The following is a 21,215-nucleotide window of genomic DNA, read 5'->3' as shown; positions in this document are numbered from 1 at the left end:
GAAAAGACAGAAGACAAGCATACAGATAATAACCTGGTTGATATGTGCAGCAACACATGGAAGAACCAGCAACCCTGATTCACCAAGAGCACCACCGAGCTGCTCCACAACTGCTACCATGACAGGAAGTGTTTTCTACAGAAACACAATTAAAACTTTAGTAACACCAAAGCAAATTGTGAGCGTCTGGCGCACTTGGTTAGATGGTAGTGCATAAAAGCCCATTGTGGCTCGGTCTGAAAAGAAAAATAACCCGCCAATGAAGACCTATCAGTGAAAAAAAATAACACAAGAAAAAAGAAGAAAAATGCGTAAAGTAAGTTTAGACTAGAGGAATGTGATAAGCCCCTCATAACCCGGGTTAACAAGCTGACAGTGCTTGATAAATTCCCCATACAAGCAATAGATGAGCTGCTTGATGAGTTGGGAGGCGCTGAGGTATTTAGCATGCTCGACCTTAAGTCAGGGTACCACCAAATCAGGATAGCTGAAGGTGACGAGGAGAATACAGCATTCCGTACACAAGATGGACATTACGAGTTATTGTAATGCCTTTTGGACTATCGAATGCACCTGCCACTTTTCAGGTGCTAATGAATGAGGTATTCCGAGAACACCTGAGAAAGTTTGTGTTAGTGTTTTTTGATGATATTTTGGTGTTTAGCATGTCAATGGAGGACCATTTGCATCAACTACAGGTCGTTTTTAATCTCGTAGCATAGCATCGCATGGTGGTAAACAAAAAAAAAAAAATGCTCATTTGCAGTGACTACATTGAACTCTTTAGGTCATATAATTTCTGCAGAAGGTGTGGCACCTGATCCACAGAAAATATGGTGCATGGTTAAGTGGCCTACCGAAGAATGTCCTAGCTCCTAGGGGATTTCTTAGTCTCACAAGGTACTACCGGCGATTCGTTCGGGATTATGGGAAGATAGCAGCCCTTCTCACAAATTTACTGAAGAAAGATGCCTTTCAGTGGGATGAATCAGCTACCTAATGCATTTGAGGCCTTAAAGGCAGCAATGACCTCACTACTAGTGCTAGCAATGCCTAACTTTTCAAAAGAATTTGTAGTAAAAACTGATGCTTCAGTGGTAGGATTAGGAGCTGTCCTCATACAAGAGGGGCACACCCATAGCCTTTTGAAGTCAAGTTTTTTCTTACCGAGCCCGCGCCAAATCAATTTATGAAAAAGAATTAATGGCAGTGTTGTTAGCAATCCAAAAATGGTGCCATTACCTACTGGGAAGGCATTTTAAAGTTCGCACAAACCAAAGGAATTTGAAGTATTTGATGGACCAAAAGTTGGTGACCAAAGACCAGAAAAATGGGTTATGAAGTTGCTGGGGTTTAACTTTGAAATTATATATAGGCTAGGTGTGAGAATAAAGCGCCGATGCCTTATCACAACAAATGGAAGGAACAATGCAACTGTGCAGTTTATCAGCGACAATTTGGGAAGAAGAGAAGGTTTGGAGGACGAAATCTGGAAATCTGAGCGTTATAGAAACGTGGTACAGTCATTACTCAGTAGCTCTACTGCTTTTACCGATTATAAATTGCAGAATGGGATACTCTTTTATTGGCGACTAGTCATTCCTGAAAATTCCCACAACTGATCTCCAAGTTGCCTGCTGAATTCCACTGTACCCCTTTTAGAGGTCATTCCAGGTATTTTGACACCTATAAGAGATTGGCAGCGGCAGTATTTTGGGTTGGTATGAGAAGGACTGTTAAGGATTTCGTAGCGAGCTGTGACACATGTCAACAGAGCAAACACCAGTCTATGAAACCAGCAGGATTGCTTCAACCTCTTCCCATAACAGATCGAGTGTGGGAAGACATCAGTTTAGATTTCATCAGTGGCTTACTCAAAACCCAAGGAGGGGACACCATACTAGTGGTGGTGCACAGACTTTCAAAATATGGGCACTTTATTGCAATTACACACCCATATTCAGCAAAAGATGTGGCTCTGGTTTTCGGCAAGGAGATAGTCCGACTCCATGGGTTTCCAAGTTCAATTGTATCCAATAGAGACCTGGTTTTCATGAGTAACTTTGGAAGGAGCTTTTCAAATTAGCGGTGAATAGAGGTTTGGAGATTTATCTTTGCTGGTTTTGTGCTAGACAGCCGCACGACTGGACCACGTGGCTTTCATGGGCTGAATATTGGTACAATACCACTTACCATTCGGCTACCAAGATGGCGCCTTTTTCAGATTGTTTATGGACAAGAGCCTCCACCTTTAAAGTGGGAAGGGAACTGTTCCAAAGTGGATGAAGTTGATGTTTTCCTACGTGAGCGGGATCGCATCCTAAATGAGTTAAAGACCAACTTGCGAGTGGCTCAAGATCGCATGAGCTCCTCTTCAAATCAGCACCAACGACATGTTACTTACCAAGTAGGGGAGGAAGCTTTTTCTCAAACTTAAGCCACATCGATTCAAGAACTTAGCCAAATGTCCCAATGAGAAGCTCAGCTACTGTTACTATGAACCGTATCCTATTGTAGCTCAAATCGGTCCTGTTGCTTACAGACTTACACTTCCACCCGACTCCACAATCCATCCGGTCTTTCACGTATCTCAGTTGAAGAAAGTGGTGGGTAACAACATCATCACTCAACCCCTGCCATCTTGTTTAGTAAAGGACAGGGAGCTCCAACTCACTCCAGAAGAGCTGTTAGACATCCGCTACTCCTCTCGTGGAACCCTTGAGGTGCTTGATTTATTGGAAGAACTTACCTTGCTGTGAAAATACTTGGGAGGCTTTTTTTTGAATTGCACAATCAATTTCCTGATTTTCACCTTGAGGACAAGGTGAAACTTAAGGGTGGGAGTGTTGATAAGCCCCTCATAACTCAAGTGTACAAATGCAAGAATAGAGGGAAAAACACAGAAATACAGAATCACCCTCAGCAGCTGCAGGGGATAAGTCTCAAAATACAGAAGGGACAGGTGGCCAACTTCTATTGGACATCAACCAATACCCTGTTGTTGGCAGAGAAGCAGAGGAGATAATCCATGTGGCAAAAGAGGGTTGGAGAGAGGTGTAAGAGGTTGTTACGAATGTTCTGCTATGTTTTGGGGAAGGCAGGGAGAGGGGGTCTCTCGGGTAAGGCATTGGGTAGGTGATTGTTATTGTTTTTGTGATTGTGCAGGTTTTTCCTTTTGATTGTTAGAAAATTATTCAGTAGAAAAGGGGTTGTAATCATCTGATATAAAAGTGTTAGCTCTTTGTTCAATGAAATCAGCCATTGTTATGTTGCTGTTCGCGTATTTTTGGAATGGCAAAGTCTGATGAAATTCATTTTGTTCATTGTATTGGGGGAGATTGGTGGTAAGACTTAAAGGTTCCTATCAGAATGAAATGTCGCACACATTGTGCGAGAAAAACCCCACCAGAGAACTTTTCCAAGGTTTCAGCAAACAAATCTCTAAAGTTTTTCCTAATACTGTTTTACAAAAAGTTACTGTTATTGCACGGAAGTAAGTGATAAAGTGATTACAGTAGCCCAGCTGAGCTGACCTATAATATCACTCACAGGTGCAGCAATTTAATAACTGAACCCACACCCAAGCTAATTACAAAATAGACATTATATTGCAGAAGATTGTGACTGTCCACATCAGATTGTAGATTCACCAAGAACATACTGACCTGACTTGCAACAATTACAACTGCACGGGCATTCTCTTTCTTGGCAAAAACTGATTCTCTACCACCAGAGACACTTGAAAGGATCTTTACCACAGAAGTGTTCAATGCCAACAGGATGAGATGCAGGAGTCTGCAATACAAAATCATTTCTGTAAGTCGATAAGATTCCACAATGTAGGAGCATCTACAAACCATCGCACCCTAAAGGGAATACATACACATGTTGTGCTTGTATCACGCAATTCACAGGATTATGCTGTGATTGAAAAAAACCTGATGAAGAAATGAAGGACATCTGGAACATCCAATTGCAGCAGCTCAGATGGTGGAAAAGGTATTTCTTCTGATTACCTATGGCTAACTATATGTTTCTCTCCTTTTCTATATTTTGCATGTCTTAAAATTAAATTCTGTCTACACAATAATTCCTCGCCATTGGATTATTTTTGTCATTAATCCCGACCATGTATTTACGATATTACATCATTTGCTACCATGAAGGAGCACGGAAATGTTTCTTGGGAACTAACTACTTAGAGATAATTTATACCATGAAGTGTTGGAAATTATTACTTGGGATTTGACAATCTGGTTTAATTGTTACTTTTGGTCATTGTTTGTCTACGTGTAATGCTACACGTGAGGGGGGGGGGGAGATTGATAGTTTATTCTCTATAAGCTCAAGACTTCAAAATTTTTATCCTAAGATGATATTCTTTAGTAACAACAATTACTGACCTATTTGGTCCAAATTAACCCATACTGCATTTTACCTACACCTATTTGGTCTGCAGTAACTCATATGGTCTTTTACCGATCTAATTGGTCTGCAATAACCATATTGCCTTTTATCTATCTACTCTGTTCACAATAACCTATGCTACCCATTTGGTTCACAATATTCCATATTTGACTTGCTGAGACCATTGTTTGAGGGTTTCTATCTTCCTTTTATTGAGCGAATTACTACCTACTACCGACTACTTGCCTTCTTGTGCAGAGCTTATGTGCGAGCATGGAAGCTGCACTTTTTATCTTCTTGTGTGGATGTTAGAGCTACATATTTTATCTACTTGTTTGGACATTAGAGCTGCACTTCCATCTACTTGTGGAGATTCCTGCCTACTACTTGCCTCTTGTGCCTTCGATATTATTGTTGCTACTATGCTCGTGTATGTGGTTCATGTTCACTACAGCCTATTCTTCTCATTGTTGGATACTTTATTTGACACAATGTTTGTTTATGGAAGTTGCTTTTGACTATCTCTTGGGTGAAATTTTCTCAAAGTTTATCAGCGTGTGCTATTCCTACTTGTGGTCAATATTGATGAGGTTTTTTATATATGTTCATATTATTTCAAGCTAGAGACTTTGATTTGCATGCTCCAGCTTGAAGGAGAGTGTTAACAAGTTCAGGTCATCATTGTGGGCGTGCACATGGATTATCATCCACAATCTTTGATGACTTGTCTTTCACATGTGCTTGTAGCTTAAGTGTCAAGCAATATATAGGTAGTTAGATTCCATTTTTTGTTATAGAATGCTTTCTATCTTTGGAAGATTGAATATAACCAGATCTGGATTTCCATCACGAATCAATAGAGCAGCAAGCTGAGGGGAGAGCAACATTCAACGCATCTCTCTGTCCTCATCTCTTCTGCTCTTCATATTCACTCTCTGTTTTTCTGTGGTTCTGATTTCCTAAAACTAACAGCTTCTATAGCTGAAATGTAAACAGGCTTTGGATTAAAATCATTCTCACAGTATGAAGCATGTCAAGATAATATTGGTAATCCTATATCTCGAGATTTTTATCATGCAACTTAACAGTTTTATTTGTAATAGTCAAAAGGTATATGATTTAAAAAAAAAAAAGAACTTCCCCAAATAATGTCATCATGCATACGGAAAAACATAACATCTTTGGAATGATTGATTTCCTATTAGCAAGGCCTATTGGTATTTCAGAGCCTCGTAATCAAGTAACATGGTTGGTTGAAAAACTTTGTTGACATAAAACAGATTGTTCAATTTACATGGACCTCTAAAGAAGTAAAAGCCAGCTAAACAACATAGAGTATTTTACTTTAATTGAAAAAATAAATGTTATGCCTGTAAATATATGAGCAAACTCGATGCCTAATCAGAATTGTTTGAAAGATTTATCAGAAGGAAAAACCTAGAAAGTAGTTAAGAATAAGAGACGAAAAGACAACATACGTTCCCATCCAAATGGCTACAAAAAATACGGCTGGCCTAACCATCAAAAGCAATGGCCTTGATCTGCTCACTTGTATCCATGGAACCTGCATACACATGATTGAAACTTGAAATGAAAACTGAAGGAAAAAACCTCACACAATATCCTCATTACAATGTTTTTAGTTTATAGCTATCGGAATTCAAATACAAACTTAAGGCCAAGTGATCTGAACTGCAGCAATGGGGAAGGCGAAAATGTGCACTAATAATTAGAGGAACGTAATGGCTTTGGTTTCATCAATGCATGATGCTTTAAGAGAGAGTGGCTGAAAGATAGATTTACTGCCCTCTTACAGGTTCACAACTGGTCATGTTGCTAGAAGTAAGTTTAGGATTGGTATTATACATGTTGGGCCCTTAATCTCATGGGTTTTCTATGTAATAGGTCATTTTTTAAGGGCCTAAATGTGAGTGATCATGTATGGGATTAGCTGTTTAGAAACACATTTAGTTTTATTTTTGTGTTTTTGGTCTTAAATGGAATGGCACACCAAGTGGTTCAATCTAATTGATTCAATATTGTTCTTTTACATGTTTAGTTGGGCTGGGTTAGGACTCTGGTTTGAGTCTTTTCAGTTTACTAGTCAGATTAGGTCACCTAATAGCTTTAGGGTTGGTTTCAGCTTTCCATTTGAGTGTAAGAGTCTATTTTTGCTCTTCTACTTAAGGGAAGCCACATTGAAGCTCTGGGAGCAAAAGCCTCAAATCTCATATATAAACTTGATAACAGAAAATAGGTAGTCGATTTACAAGTAGACCAGCCGACAGCACGTCAATCAAGCGCCTAAGCCTATCAGTGAATCTAGAGGTGTAGGAAATGGCAAAAGCTCCTACATGCTTGTTAACACCTCTGTATCATGTCTTAGGGCTGAAACACCAGATTGGAGAGGTCTCACAACAAGTCAGACTCCAAACCAAGAAATTGGACTCGAGACCCGTGGTGAGGGGATTGCATTATCTTATACTCTTATGATTGAAATGCACTATGATCTGAATGATTTGCCATCAATAAATGTTGTATTCCAATGCTTATGTAGTTCAGTAATTTGGATGATATTTCAATGATTGAAGCATGATCATGTCTATGAGAATGAGATATGAATTGACCATTCATCTGAAATAGCATTGACATGGTGGGAATAATTATAATGATGTTAGCATTAGCATTTGCATCCTTACAAGTTTGGAATAATATATGCATGACATCATGTAGAATGCCCAATTAGGTAATAGCTAATCCCTAGAGATGCCATATAATAAGCTCCTAATCATCAGGGTGTACACGAGAAAGAAAAAAAGGGACTACGTAATAACCTACAGCTACTACAGGGTATACAACTGAAAAGAAGACAGCTGACAGCACCCAATTGGACAGCAGCCACTAACCTGCTGTAGACAGAGGAGCAGAAGGGATAATCCAGTTGGCAACAGTTGAGTGGCTGATGGTGAAAGAATTGGTTATGCGTAGGGAGTTTGTTAGGATTCTGAAAAGTATGTAACGGGGGAGGTGGGAGAAAAGAGGAGGGAGGGACGACAAGAGAGCAGCCTGAGAGCTTGCTGGGGAGAGGGTCACCTCTCGGTTGGGGAAGTGAGTATGTAAGGAAGCTGTTAGTTCGTGATGGTAGTGGAGTCTATGCATTCTTGCTGTCTTTTAATTCCAAAAAATGAAGCTTCAATCATAGATAACAGTATTGTATCTTTGATGGAGTTTATCAGTGTCATTGAATGAATAGATAATTTCTAGTTGCTGTATTTGCTGGTTCAATTACAATGAATGAATATCTATATTGTTATCAGTAAGGTTCTTGGTAGGATTCAGGGCTGGTTAGATCGAGTCCTATCAACTTGGTATTAGAGTGCGTCATCCAGGGAATGGTCAGGAGTAGGATGGAGACTAGAGTGGAAGTTCTGGAATCGGGAATGAGGGAGTTACAAGACCACCTAACAGAAATCGATTCAAAACTCGAACGTGTTGAGCAGAGTCATGTAGCCTTTATGAGTGAGTTGAGGACATACTTGGCGAAGGGGAAGACAGTGGAAGTCGAATCCGATTCTAGCAAGATTTTGACGGGAAGAAGAGGAGAAAGTGATCGAACTACTTTCGGTGACAACCCTCACGGCGAGCAGAGGAGAATAACAGCCCCAAATCGACGTGATTTCCTCCCAAGATACCTTGAGCTCCCGGTGTTCAAAGGCGAAGATCCTCATGGGTAGGCAAGCTGAGTGGAGCGATACTTCACGATACAAGGATTGGGTGAGGACGATAAGCTTCAAGCGGTGCTCATCTATTTCGAAGGACCTGCGTTAGGCTGGGCTCAGTTCCGGGAGTTGCAGCGTCCCTTTCGATCATGGACAGACTTAAAAGAGGAGCTTCATCGCCGATTTGCTTCACCTCAGAGGAAATCCCCGCAAGAAGCGTTAGTTGATGTAAAGCAGGAAACGTCGGTTGCAGAGTACTGCAGCACCTTCGAGCTGCTAGCGGTGGCCGCCGGAGTAAGGGTGTGAAATCCAGCCCAAACTTAGCCAGGACACCCTATCTGTTTTGGGTAAAGAAAGGTTAGTTTAAATGTTACACCTTGAAGTTAGACCTTGATTTCAGTGTTCTATCTCCTTCTCTCTTTTCCTCTTCTTACTGTTCTATCTTGATGTTTTGATTGTGGAGAAGGTATTACACTACTGTAACTACCTATTCTCTAATCTCCTTATGTCTTAGAGTGAACCCCCAATCACTCTATGCATTCCCTGAAACCACATGGTGAATCGCTTCAATTCCTCATTTATTATGATTGAGTTTTGGATAGCATGATCATTCTACTATAGCTTCTTTCTAATTAATGTTTAACATGTTTGATCTTAGCCTTTACTGCTATTCTAATGTATTTCATCTCTTTGAATCAATTCCCCTTTCTTTCTAGCCATTATAGCCTTCTATGTTGATTATTGATATAAGCATTCTAGTATGTTTCTATTTTTATTCCTCTCATTCTAGGATTAGTATTCTTTTGATTTTCTATTTAGTTATTCTTGCTGTGATTAGGAAGATGGTATTGCATCATTGCAAACACCTCTTCTATGATCTTTAAGGTTGTGAATCCATTCAATTCTAATGATGCTATGATTCCCCAATTTGATTTTCTACAAGGAATCATGGATATCTTCATGAATGCATGCTTAATCTTGTTTCTCTTGTATGATTGATCCATTCTTATGATAATTTTTGCCTCTGATATGTTTTTGATATTCCATTAGAGTGAAGCCTTGTTCTCTCTAATTCTTCCCTTGAATCCATGGTGAGTTTGCTATGGAAAACCATGTTTCCAATTTAGAAACTCATGTTCCCAAATTATAAAGTACTGATTTCTAACCATGGATGATGTCCAATTCATGCTAAATAGTCTTGGTATGTTTGTGTGAGGCTCCCTTTCGAATTTCGGATCAATCAGACTTCAAACGAAGAAGTTATGACCAAAACAATGCATTATGGCCTTGCTGTCTCCATTGGTCGACTGATTGGTCGATTGGGGCCAGTAGACCAATCAATCGACCTATAGGGCCAGAAATCCGAGAAAATCTTCGATTTAGGGTTTTTCACTTTCTATTTAACCACACTTCGTGTTTCTTAGTATCCTCTGCCTCCAAAACTCTTTAAGAACGTGGGAAGACTCTCTCAAAGCTTTCCTTGGTGTATTCGAAGGACTTTTGCAAGATCTCAAGCCTCTCAACTCCGATTCTTCAGATCCAAGGTTAGTAACCTCTCCTACGTATTCAGACCTACTTCTTCTATGGTTAATCTCTGTGATGAGACTATGAAGATGATGCTGCATTCTCTGTTAGCAACCATCACTTCATTGATCTCCTTCCAATCTTAAGGTTTTATGATCAGCATAATGACCTTAACCCTGACCCTGGTAAATTCTTCAGGGAACTCTTGGGTAACCTTCATGAGAGGGTAACCAAATTAGGGAACCCTTAGGTAACCTCCCTTGTGAGAGTAACCACATTGGTTATATTTGTGTTAATCTAAACTCTTTCAATGACTTTCTTGTTATCAAATTCCTAAGCAAATTATTCCCTTTCATCTTGTGAACCTACCTTGAGTTATCTGGAGACCTAATCTAGGTTAACCTTCATGGGAGGATATTCAATTGGAAACCTTAACCCTCTATTGATTTTTGAATCATCCTCAAAGCTTTTCTTGGCATGGTTAGTAGTCTTTTATTCCCTAGGGTGAATCCTTATTGCACCCTAGACTTTCCATGAGAGCCATGGGACATAAAGATTGAAACCCTAACTTCTTGGTTCAAACCAAGAACCTATCTTTTGACCTTGACTTGATGCTTTGACCTTCCTAGATAGTTTTAATATGTTCTAGGAAGCTCCCCTTCGAATTTCGGATCAATCAGACTTCAAACGAAGAAGTTATGACAGATTTGGTGTTTGTAGTTCCGTACTAGTTCCATTGGTCGACTGGTTGGTCGACTGGGCCAGTAGACCAATCAATCGACCAATCAAGCCAGTAGCCTCAATTTTGCTCTGTTTTGCTTCCGTTTGTCTCCGATCATTAGGGTTTGTTCCTTATGTTCAATACATGTTTGTTTAGGGTTGTTTTGGTGATCTTGGACTTGCCCATTGATCTCTTTCTAGAAGTTTACAAAGTCGAATACGAGGTGAGTATTCCACTCACAATATGCATAATTACATACCTTGTTATGGTATAATTCGGAAGGGCGGGCCTAGCGCAATGGTGGAGTCTCTCCATTGTGCGCTGGAGATCGCGGGTTCGAATCAGCCTCTCTGCAAAAAGCAGCGGTAAGGCTGCCTAGAAAGTCCCTTCCCCAGACCCCACAGTGTGGGAGCTTCAGCACTGGGTATGCCCTTTTTTGTTATGATATGATTCAAATGCATGATTTAGCTAGTGTTGATTTACTTTCTTTATATTATGTTACCTCTGCAATTACAGTAGGTTGTTAATATTGTGATTTATATATTGGAATGAATCATGAATGATGTTGAATGTGATTTGGACTATGGTGTGACATGTATGATTGTGATGCGATGTGATTAATTAGGTATGGTTTGGGATTGAAAAGTGTCTTTTTGACACTTCTGTCCTTGGACATCGAAGGGAATAGTATGGGATGTTCTCTGAAGATGCCCATCGACGCTTTCCCGAATCATTGGTTGTCATACCTAGGGTTGTCTAGCAGTGTTTGGCTAGGATGTCCCTGTTATATCAGACCCGATTCGGAAGGATATTGAGACCCAACGACTCGTGGCAGCAATGGGGATTCACGGGCACTCAAGGCCGGTGAGTTATATCCGTGAGAGGACGGGAATCACATTGTGGGGGCAATTTATGGGTAGGGTTGCATATGGATAGACTTGGGCTCATGGGCGCTCAAGACCGGTGAGTTATATCCGTGAGAGGACATGAGAGCTTCCCGTTTACAATATGTGGATGACCTATAGGGTTGATGAGTCCGTAGTCCGAGAGGGAATACGCTGACTCTAGTGTGAAGGATACCGGAAAGGATCCCGAGAGGGGAGGAATGGACGTATCTGGATCTGAGTTGATATAACTAAGTAGATGACTTGCATTGGGCTAGGTTTTACCCTGACATGTGCCAGTACTTAGACCAATGGTATTGTGAGAGAGCGGTGACTTAACCCCCAGCCATGGATTGTCCGAGAGGGATGAAGGACCCACTACCAACCGGCGTTGTGAGATGAGACCTACCCAAAGAAGTACGGTGCTATGACTTAAAGCATGTCTGTGAATAGAGACCAGCATAAATATATAGAGTTAGAAGCATATTTGCATATACTGTTTCATATCATTGCATATATGTTTGCTTGTGAATGCATGTGAAGATGCTTATTGTGTTAGGATTACTTGCTAAGTTCTTTTGAGCTTACCCTTCGGGGGACTTGTTTTTAGATCACATTGCAGGATCGAAAGAGAACTCGTGCCACGGTACGGAGGACCTTTCCGTGTATGGTACAGCTTCAGATGTCCTTGGACAACGTAATAAACAGTGAGGCAGTCAACAGTCGGACTTGGACTCCGTTGATGGCTCCTATTGATGGCAGCCGCCATCGTCTTATTCGCCGATGGGATCGTGCGCTAGATGCTGATCTGAAGCTTCAAGAGCATAACCTAAAGGTGAAGAAGATGAAGACTGAAGAAGAAGAAGAGCTGACTGAAGATGTGGATTAGTTTTCTCTATATTCTTCTAGACTTTTATTTTACTTGTAGTAGCTTAGAGCTTTACTTAGATTTCGATCTACCTCCCACATATCTTTGTGGAGTATATTTCTGCTATACTCTACAGTTGTCTTCTGATTTGGTATCTTGTTATTCCGCACTCTGATATTCTTTTGTGATCCTTCTGAGATCCTTTCTTAACTTTTATTATAAATTAATTGAACATTATGATTTGTTCTTGCTTTTGATTATGTTATTGTGCTAAATGGATATGATCGTTCCTAAACTTGATCTTTTGGGTTGTGGATCACTTCCCCGGGTAATCCAGATAGGGTACTGGCTGTGGGGATGTGACAAAGGGAGGAGGAATGGTTAAAAGGGGCTTTTATGTGTGGGCTTAGGAAGGAAATTAGGGCTGAGGTTCGATTGTTTGAACTAAATCCTTGACCCATGTCATCGACTTGGCTCAATCCATAGAGGCAAAAAATGGCATCCTATATGGGCTGAAGAAGTTCACGTTGGGGCAGCCCATTTCAGCATGGGGTTATGGCAGAGCCCAAAGAGGGGTGAGTACTGGAGGGGTCAATTTAGGTGGGCCACGAGTCAATACTCCAACTGGTTCGTCGAACCAAACCGGTACTAATCCAAATAATTCTGGTTGAAACCCTAAAGCAGCTACAGGAGTCATCCTCTCGCCCACGACGTCGTCTTCTCCAAAGATAGCACTTGCAACTCCCTCCAGTAGCAATACACGATCGAAATGTTTAACTCCTAAGGAAGTGAAAATGGACAAAGGACTCTGCTTCCAATGTGATGCACCTTATTAGAAAGGACATCAGTGCCCTTTTAAACAGCTAAAGGTAATGTTGTTCCATGAAGGAGAAACGAAAGCGGACGACGGATCAGGGGATTTGGTAGTTGCTGAGCATAACGATGAGGTCGGAATCGAACCAACAGGGGTAGAGCTTTCTCACAGTTCACTTGCAGGGTGATTCACCGCACCATGAAATTTCGAGCAAAAATAGGAGGAACTACTGTGGCGGTGTTAGTCGACTGTGGAGCGACACATAACTTCATCGCCCAGAGACGGGTAGAACCTCTGGGGCTGAAGGTAGAAGACATTCGATCCTTTTATGTTGTTTTGGGAGACGGAAAGAAGGTGAAAGGGCAGGGGCTATGCCGAGATACTCAAATCGTAATGGACGAGACCATCTTCGTTCAAGACTTGCTTCCGTTTGAACCGGGTAGTGTGGACATCATATTGAGAGTTGAGTGGTTATCTTCATTAAGTGAAATCCGCAGCAACTGGAGACCCAAATGCTGCAATTCGAATGGAATCAACAGCAAGTGAAGTTAGTTGGGGATCCTTCTTGTTGGGAAATGCCATGTCAGCATTTGCCACATCAGCCTATATTGGTTTTGATGATAATAAGCATGAATTACTAATGGCTATATTGAGTTATGATGTTTTAGTTCAAGATGAGAACAAGTGGACCAACTGCAAGTCAAAACCAAGATCATGCCAAGATAGACATGAAGATGGACATGAAGTCTAAGTCAAATGCCAAGATGGACATGAAGACCGTTGCACAAAATCAAGTCGAAGATCAAGACTTAGGTTGAATTAGGGCTTAGGACACTCTCGCATACACATTCATGTAAATGCATCAATTATATGTAATTCATATTACTAGAGTGACCTAGGACATGTTAGTGAGGTGTACAATGCTTAGGGTTGACCAAAAAGTCCAAAAACCCAAGCCATGTCCTAGCCCCAACTTAAGTCAGCAAAATAGAGTTCAGACGGACAGCCGTCTGAGCAAACGGATGTCCGTCTATACTGATAACTCTGTTTCTTAGAAAACAACAGAAGGCCAGACGGAATTTCCATCTGGCAGACGGATGTCCGTCTGAGCCAGTCCAGGCCAGACGGATGACCGTCTGGGCAGACGGATGTCCGTCTGAGCCAGTCCAGGCCAGACGGACGTCCGTCTGGCCCAGATTTGACTATAACGGCTAGTTTAAAGAGAATATCCTCTACAGCTGTTTGCAACGGATACTTTTGAGACGGATGACCGTCTGACCAGACGGACGTCCGTCTGGGCTGAAAAAACAGGACAAAAATGTGTCCGTTTTCTATCCGTTGGGGATTGGGTTTTGGCACTCAAAGGTGCTCTATATAAACCCAATTCACCTCATTTGAGAGGCACAACACTCACACTTGATCACCCACTCCCCAAGTGATTCTAAAGCTCTCAAATTGCAAGAAATCCTTGGGCTTTGCCTTTCACCTTCTCCCCAACCTTGAAGAACATACCAAGGTGTTAAAGTAAGCTTGTGGAAGTCAAGCTTGAGGTGATTGAAGGCTTTGGTGGTGCATGCATTTCATATCTTGAGCATACAACTCTTATTGCATCACACACACACAAGAGGTAAAGTGTCACATCTCTTGTTAAGGTAACATCCTTCTCTTTAGAATCGTTTTCAATTCTAGTCTAGGTAGATTAGAATTGGTTTTGGGTACTCTTGCCCGTGAACAAAGATTGGTTGGGTGCTCTTGCCCGTGAACAAAGATTGAAGAGGGTGCTCTTGCCCTAAGATAAACAAAGATTGTAAAGGGTGCTCTTGCCCCGTAACAAAGATTGTAAAGGGTTTGATCTCTACCCATTGTATTGAAAGAGAATTACTAGTGAAATATTCTCTTAAGGCCAAGAGAGGAGTGGACGTAGACTTGCAAAGTCGAACCACTATAAAATACTTGTCTTGTGGTTGATTGTATTGTTTAATTTCATTTGGATTTTCAATTTACTTTGTATTTCCGCACAAACCGAAAAATTGGGACAATCCACTAGTTGCAACCTAATCACCCCCCTCTAGGTTGCACCAACAATTGGTATCAGAGCGGGAGCTCAAATTAAGATTGAAATCAATTTTTAAAAGAGTCAAAGATCATGGGCTTTCCTTTTTATGAAGTTCCTTCAACAACCGAAGGTCTTAACACCGCTAGACCTCCATACTTTGATGGAGAAGACTTTGCCTATTGGAAAAATAGGTTTGAAGACTTTGTGTATGCACATGATATCGATGTGTGGAACATCATAACATGTGGACCAAATGAGGTTCTCAAAACAGATGAACATGGGCATAAGGTACCCAAACTTAGAACCGAGTGAACTTCGATCGACAAGGTCAAAATTCAATTAACCACAAAGCAAAAATGTTTTTGCAATGTGCGTTAAGTGAAAAAGTCTACAATAGATGTGGCATTTGCAAAAGTGCCAAAGAAATTTTTGATAAGTTGGTAGTCCCATATGAATGGACTGATCATGTCAAAAGGATGAACCTAGACATCTACATGCTTCAATATGAAGAGTTTAAAATGTTAGATTATGAGGATATTACTTCTTTATTTAGTAGATTTACTAACATTGTGAACAAGTTGTATAGCCTTGGAAAAGAATTGGCAAATGAGGACATAACTAGAAGAATTCTAAGAGCTCTTCCACCCTCATGGAGACCCAAAAGGATAGCAATTCAAGAAGCGGGGAATCTGTCTAAAATTACCATTGATGAGCTAATGGGATCTTTGCTAGCTCATGAAGCGGAGCTTGAAGAAGACAAGCAAGCAAGCGTGCAGCAGGATCGAAGGAAGAGGTCCATAGCTCTAAAGAGTGCCACCAAGGAAGAAGAAGAAAGTGAGAGTGAAGAAGAAGACTTGGACAGTGAGCTCTACCAAATCGCCAAAGAGTTCAAGAGACTTCTCAAAAAGAAAAGAGGGAAATATCTTCACAAAGGAGAATCCTCTAAGGAGCACAAAGGTAAAGATCCTTCTAAGAAAAAAGGTTATGTTTCTAATGTCACTTGTAACAAGTGTAGGAAACCGGGCCACATCAAGTCCGAGTGCCCGTATATGGCTAACATATCCTACAACACAAGTGAGGAGGAAGAAGAGGAGGAGTCCAAGGAAGAAAGAATCAACTTGGCTCTAATGGCAAAGTCCATGGAAGAACAAGAAGACCTTGAGGTAAATTCTTCCCATAATCCTAATTCCATTAGCAATAATGATAACAGATTAATATATGACATTGATAGGGACAACTCATTTGGAGTATTGTTCAAAATTTTTAAGGACCCTGAAAAAAGGGTATTAAGAAAGAGTATGTCATTCTCTTTCCTTTTATGCATTCATGTAGGGGGAGAGTGCATATGTGAGGGAGAGAAGTTGTTAACTTATGCATTAATTCAGGGGGAGCATAAGTTAAAAAGGGAGAATTATTTGAGGGGGAGCACTTCATGCTCATCATGGTTGTGTCAATGACAAAGGGAGAGTTAATTGAGGGAGAGCATTTCATGCATTATTTTTGTTGATAACAAAGGGGGAGAGTTATTTGCGGAGAAGCATCTCCTATATTTTGTTGATAACAAAAGGGGGAGAAAAATTCTATAAATTATATAATTTTGAATTAGATAATTCATTAGCTCCTACATTGTTTGTTGATGACAAAAGGGGGAGAAAACCGCATGAATGAATTAGATAATAATTCATGGGGAAAACATGTCATAACATGCATATGAATGAGCATCGACTGCTATTAATGATTATTCATATTTTCCCTCATTCATGTGTTTATCATCATCAAAAAGGGGGAGATTGTTGGAAAATGCCATGTCAGCATTTTGCCACATCGGCCTCCATTGGTTTTGATGATAACAAACATGAAACTTGAATTCACCATGTTTTGATGATAACAAACATGAATTAGAATTCACCATGGAAAAACATGAAAATAACATGCATATGAATGAGTGTTTATTTGCTATTAATTATCATTCATATTTTCCAATCATTCATATGTTTATCATCATCAAAAAGGGGGAGATTGTTGGGAAATGCCATGTCAGCATTTGCCACATCAGCCTCTATTGGTTTTGATGATAATAAGCATGAATTACTAATGGCTATACCGTTGCACAAAATCAAGTCGAAGATCAAGACTTAGCTTGAATTAGGGCTTAGGACACTCTCGCATACACATGCATGTAAATGCATCAATTATATGTAATTCATATTACTAGAGTGACCTAGGACATGTTAGTGAGGTGTACAATGCTTAGGGTTTACCAAAAAGTCCAAAAACCCAAGCCATGTCCCAGCCCCAACTTAAGTCAGCAAAATAGAGTTCAAACGGACAGCCGTCTGAGCAGACGGATGTCCGTCTGTATTGATAACTCTGTTTCTTAGAAAACAACAGAAGGCCAGACGGATGTCCGTCTGAGCCAGTCCAGGCCAGACGGATGACCGTCTGGGCAGACGGATGTCCGCTGAGCCAGTCTAGGCCAAACGGATGTCCGTCTGGCCCAGATTTGACTATAACGGCTAGTTTAAAGAGAATATCCTCTACAGCTGTTTGCAACGGATACTTTTGAGACGGATGACCGTCTGACCAGACGGACGTCCGTCTGGGCTGAAAAAACAGGACAAAAATGTGTCCGTTTTCTATCCGTTGGGGATTGGGTTTTGGCACTCAAAGGTGCTCTATATAAACCCAATTCACCTCATTTGAGAGGCACAACACTCACACTTGATCACCCACTCCCCAAGTGATTCTAAAGCTCTCAAATTGCAAGAAATCCTTGGGCTTTGCCTTTCACCTTCTCCCCAACCTTGAAGAACATACCAAGGTGTTAAAGTAAGCTTGTGGAAGTCAAGCTTGAGGTGATTGAAGGCTTTGGTGGTGCATGCATTTCATATCTTGAGCATACAACTCTTATTGCATCACACACACACAAGAGGTAAAGTGTCACATCTCTTGTTAAGGTAACATCCTTCTCTTGTAACTGTTTTCAATTCTAGTCTAGGTAGATTAGAATTGGTTTTGGGTACTCTTGCCCGTGAACAAAGATTGGTTGGGTGCTCTTGCCCGTGAACAAAGATTGAAGAGGGTGCTCTTGCCCTAAGATAAACAAAGATTGTAAAGGGTGCTCTTGCCCCGTAACAAAGATTGTAAAGGGTTTGATCTCTACCCATTGTATTGAAAGAGAATTACTAGTGAAATATTCTCTTAAGGCCAAGAGAGGAGTGGACGTAGACTTGCAAAGTCGAACCACTATAAAATACTTGTCTTGTGGTTGATTGTATTGTTTAATTTCATTTGGATTTTCAATTTACTTTGTATTTCCGCACAAACCGAAAAAATTGGGACAATCCACTAGTTGCAACCTAATCACCCCCCCTCAGGTTGCACCAACACTTCTCTACTCAGGATAGAGGTTACTTGGGGCCAGGCTTGGCAAACGATACATGATGGAGGTGAAGGGATTTGGCTGAAGCTTTTGACGGGAGACTCTGCCTCAGAAACCAACTGATGTGAAGACTTACAGGTATTACTGAAACAATATGAGGTCTTATTCTCGAGCATACTTGGTTTGCCTCCACAGAGATTGTATGATCATGCCATACGACTAATCGAGGGGAGTAATCCACCGAACATCCGTCCCTACCATTACCCACACTCTCAGAAAAATGAGGTAAAGAGGCTGGTTGGGGAGATGTTAGGAGCAGGGTTAATAAGACCTAGCATAAGCCCTTACTCTAGTCCTGTTTTGTTAGTGCGGAAGAAAGATGGAGGCTGGCGATTCTATGTGGATTATCGAGCACTCAACAAGATGACCATACCTGACAAGTTCCCAATTCCAATAATAGATGAATTACTTGACGAGTTGGGTGGAGCAAAGGCATTCAGCAAGTTGGACCTCAAATATGGGTACCACCAAATACGTGTGGCCGAGGGGGACGTCGAGAAGACAGCATTTCGAACTCATGATGGACACTATGAGTTCCTAGTAATGCCATTTGGGCTGACCAATGCCCCAACCACCTTTCAAGCACTCATGAATGAGGTATTCCGCAAACACTTAAGGAAATTTGTGTTGGTATTTTTTGATGATATATTGGTGTTTAGTAGGACAATGGAGACTCATTTACAGCACCTTCGTGTGGTTTTTGGGTTGCTGGTGCAACACAAGCCAGTGGTGAATAAAAAGAAATGTTCCTTTGCCATGACTTTCCTAGACTATTTGGGTCATATCATTTCAGCAGATGGAGTTGCAGCAGATCCAAGTAAAATCAGTTGCATGTTGGAGTGGCCAATACCCAAGAACCTTAAAGCTTTGAGGGGGGTTTTTAGGGCTGACAGGGTACTATCGAAAATTTGTTAAAGATTATGGGAAGATTGCTACACCCCTTACGAATTCGTTGAGAAAGGATGCTTTCCATTGGGACGTTGTGGCTAACTTTACCTTTGAAGCTTTAAAAGAAGCTATGACTACCATCCCAGTGTTAGCTATGGCTGATTTTTCTAAAGAATTTGTGGTGGAGACAGATGCGTCGGGTTTGGGTTTGGGAGCTGTGTTGATGCAAGAGGACTAGCCTATTGCATACTGGAGCCAGACATTATCTCCAAGAGCTCGCACCAAATCTGTGTACGAAAAGGAATTGATGGCTGTAGTCTTGGCAGTTCAGAAGTGGCGACATTACCTGTTGGGGAGACACTTCAAGGTGCGCATTGATCAAAGAAGCCTGGATAAGAAGCTCATGGCAGAAAATCAGCAAAAATGGATCGTGAAACTATTGGGATACAATTTTGAGATCATCTACAAACCGGGTTGTGAGAACAAGGTGGCTGATGCATTATCCCGCTGCATGGATGAGGAGATCCAACTATCCACCCTCACAACAGCAGTTTGGGAAGAAGGAGAGGGATTAGAAGAGGAAATGCGCACTTCTCCGCGGTATAGAGATCTGATCCAATCACTTTTGAGGGGTTCAACAGATTTTCCATATTATCAGCTGAAACAGGGGACCCTTTTTTATAAGGGGAGGTTAGTATTCCTGAAAAATCGAAGTATATCCCAAGATTACTTGAGGAATTTCATGCTACACCATTTGGGGGACATTCAGGGTCCCTACGAACTTATAAGAGGTTGGCTGCGGTGGTGTATTGGGTAGGGATGAAAAGGGCTGTAAAGAATTTGTGGCTAGCTGTGATACATGCCAAAGGAGCAAATACCAGTCGATGAAACCTGAGGGACTGCTTCAGCCCTTACCTATACTAGATCAGATATGGGAGGATATCAACGTGGACTTCATCGGTGGGCTGCCGAAAACTAAAGGGGGGGACACGGTGTTTGTGGTGGTCAATAGACTCTCTAAATATGCACATTTCATCCCCCTTCTCCATCCATACACCGCAAAGGATGTTGCTGTCCTCTTCAGCAAGGATGTTGTCCAATTGCATGGGTTTCCACACTCCATTGTATCTGATAGAGACCGAGTATTTCTCAGTAATTTTTGGACCAAGCTGTTCAAACTTGCAGGGACTAAACTCAGATTCAGCAGTGCCAATCATCCTCAATCAGATGGCCAAACTGAAGTTGTGAACCGCAGCTTGGAGATCTATTTACACTGTTTTTGTGCTAGGCAGCCGAGAAGTTGAACCACATGGCTATCCTGGGCAGAATATTGGTATAATACCTCTTACCATTCAGCCACCAAGTTCACCGCATTTCAAGTGGTATATGGACGTGCCCCTCCAACGCTATTGAGGTGGGAGGGAGATTCCTCTAAGGTGAATGAAATTGATGTGTATCTTAAAGAGCGGGACACCATTTTGGAAGAGCTGAAGAACAACTTGCAAGTTGCACAGGATCGTATGAGGAAATCGGACAATCAGCACCACAAGGAGATTTCCTACCAAGTAGGAGAAGAGTGTTTCTTAAACTCCAGCCATAACGCTTCAAAAAATTGGCCAAGAGGCCTAATGAGAAGCTCGGACATCGTTACTACGGGCCCTATCAAATTTCTGCTCAAATTGGCCGTGTAGCATACAAGCTCCACCTTCCAGCTGGTTCAAAAAATACACCCCGTATTCCATGTATCCCAACTAAAGAAAATACAGGGTAGTAACACTAACACACAGCCACTACCTTCATGCCTTATGGAGGATGGAGAGTTACAGCTACACCCGAAAGAATTATTAGAGATTCGCTACTCATCACGGGGTACGTTAGAAGTGCTGATCAAG

General features: G+C 41.3%; 1 protein-coding gene across 3 annotated transcripts in view; it reads right to left on the bottom strand.

Annotated features, from left to right (window-relative positions):
• The window catches only part of LOC149024235 (Sodium Bile acid symporter family), a 146,537-nt gene that overhangs the window by 44,192 nt on the left and 81,130 nt on the right, over positions 1-21,215 (bottom strand). For all 3 annotated transcript variants that reach the window (XR_016171613.1, XR_016171612.1, XM_089144555.1), the window contains exons 11-13: positions 5,886-5,971; positions 3,666-3,795; positions 34-135 (exon numbers count right to left, since the gene is read on the bottom strand). Coding sequence is in view for 1 of the 3 variants with exons in the window: in XM_089144555.1 (XP_089000681.1) it covers positions 34-135; positions 3,666-3,795; positions 5,886-5,971 (318 nt within the window). In the remaining 2 variants the exon portion in view is untranslated. The remainder of the gene's footprint in view (positions 1-33; positions 136-3,665; positions 3,796-5,885; positions 5,972-21,215) is intronic.

This window comes from Hakea prostrata, chromosome 2, assembly GCF_041222555.1.
Source record: "Hakea prostrata isolate BN-2017 chromosome 2, UWA_Hpros_2, whole genome shotgun sequence".
NCBI classification, from domain to species: Eukaryota; Viridiplantae; Streptophyta; class Magnoliopsida; order Proteales; family Proteaceae; genus Hakea; species Hakea prostrata.
The sequence above is the reverse complement of the archived record's forward strand: the minus strand, read 5'-3'. Positions and strand labels throughout refer to the sequence as shown.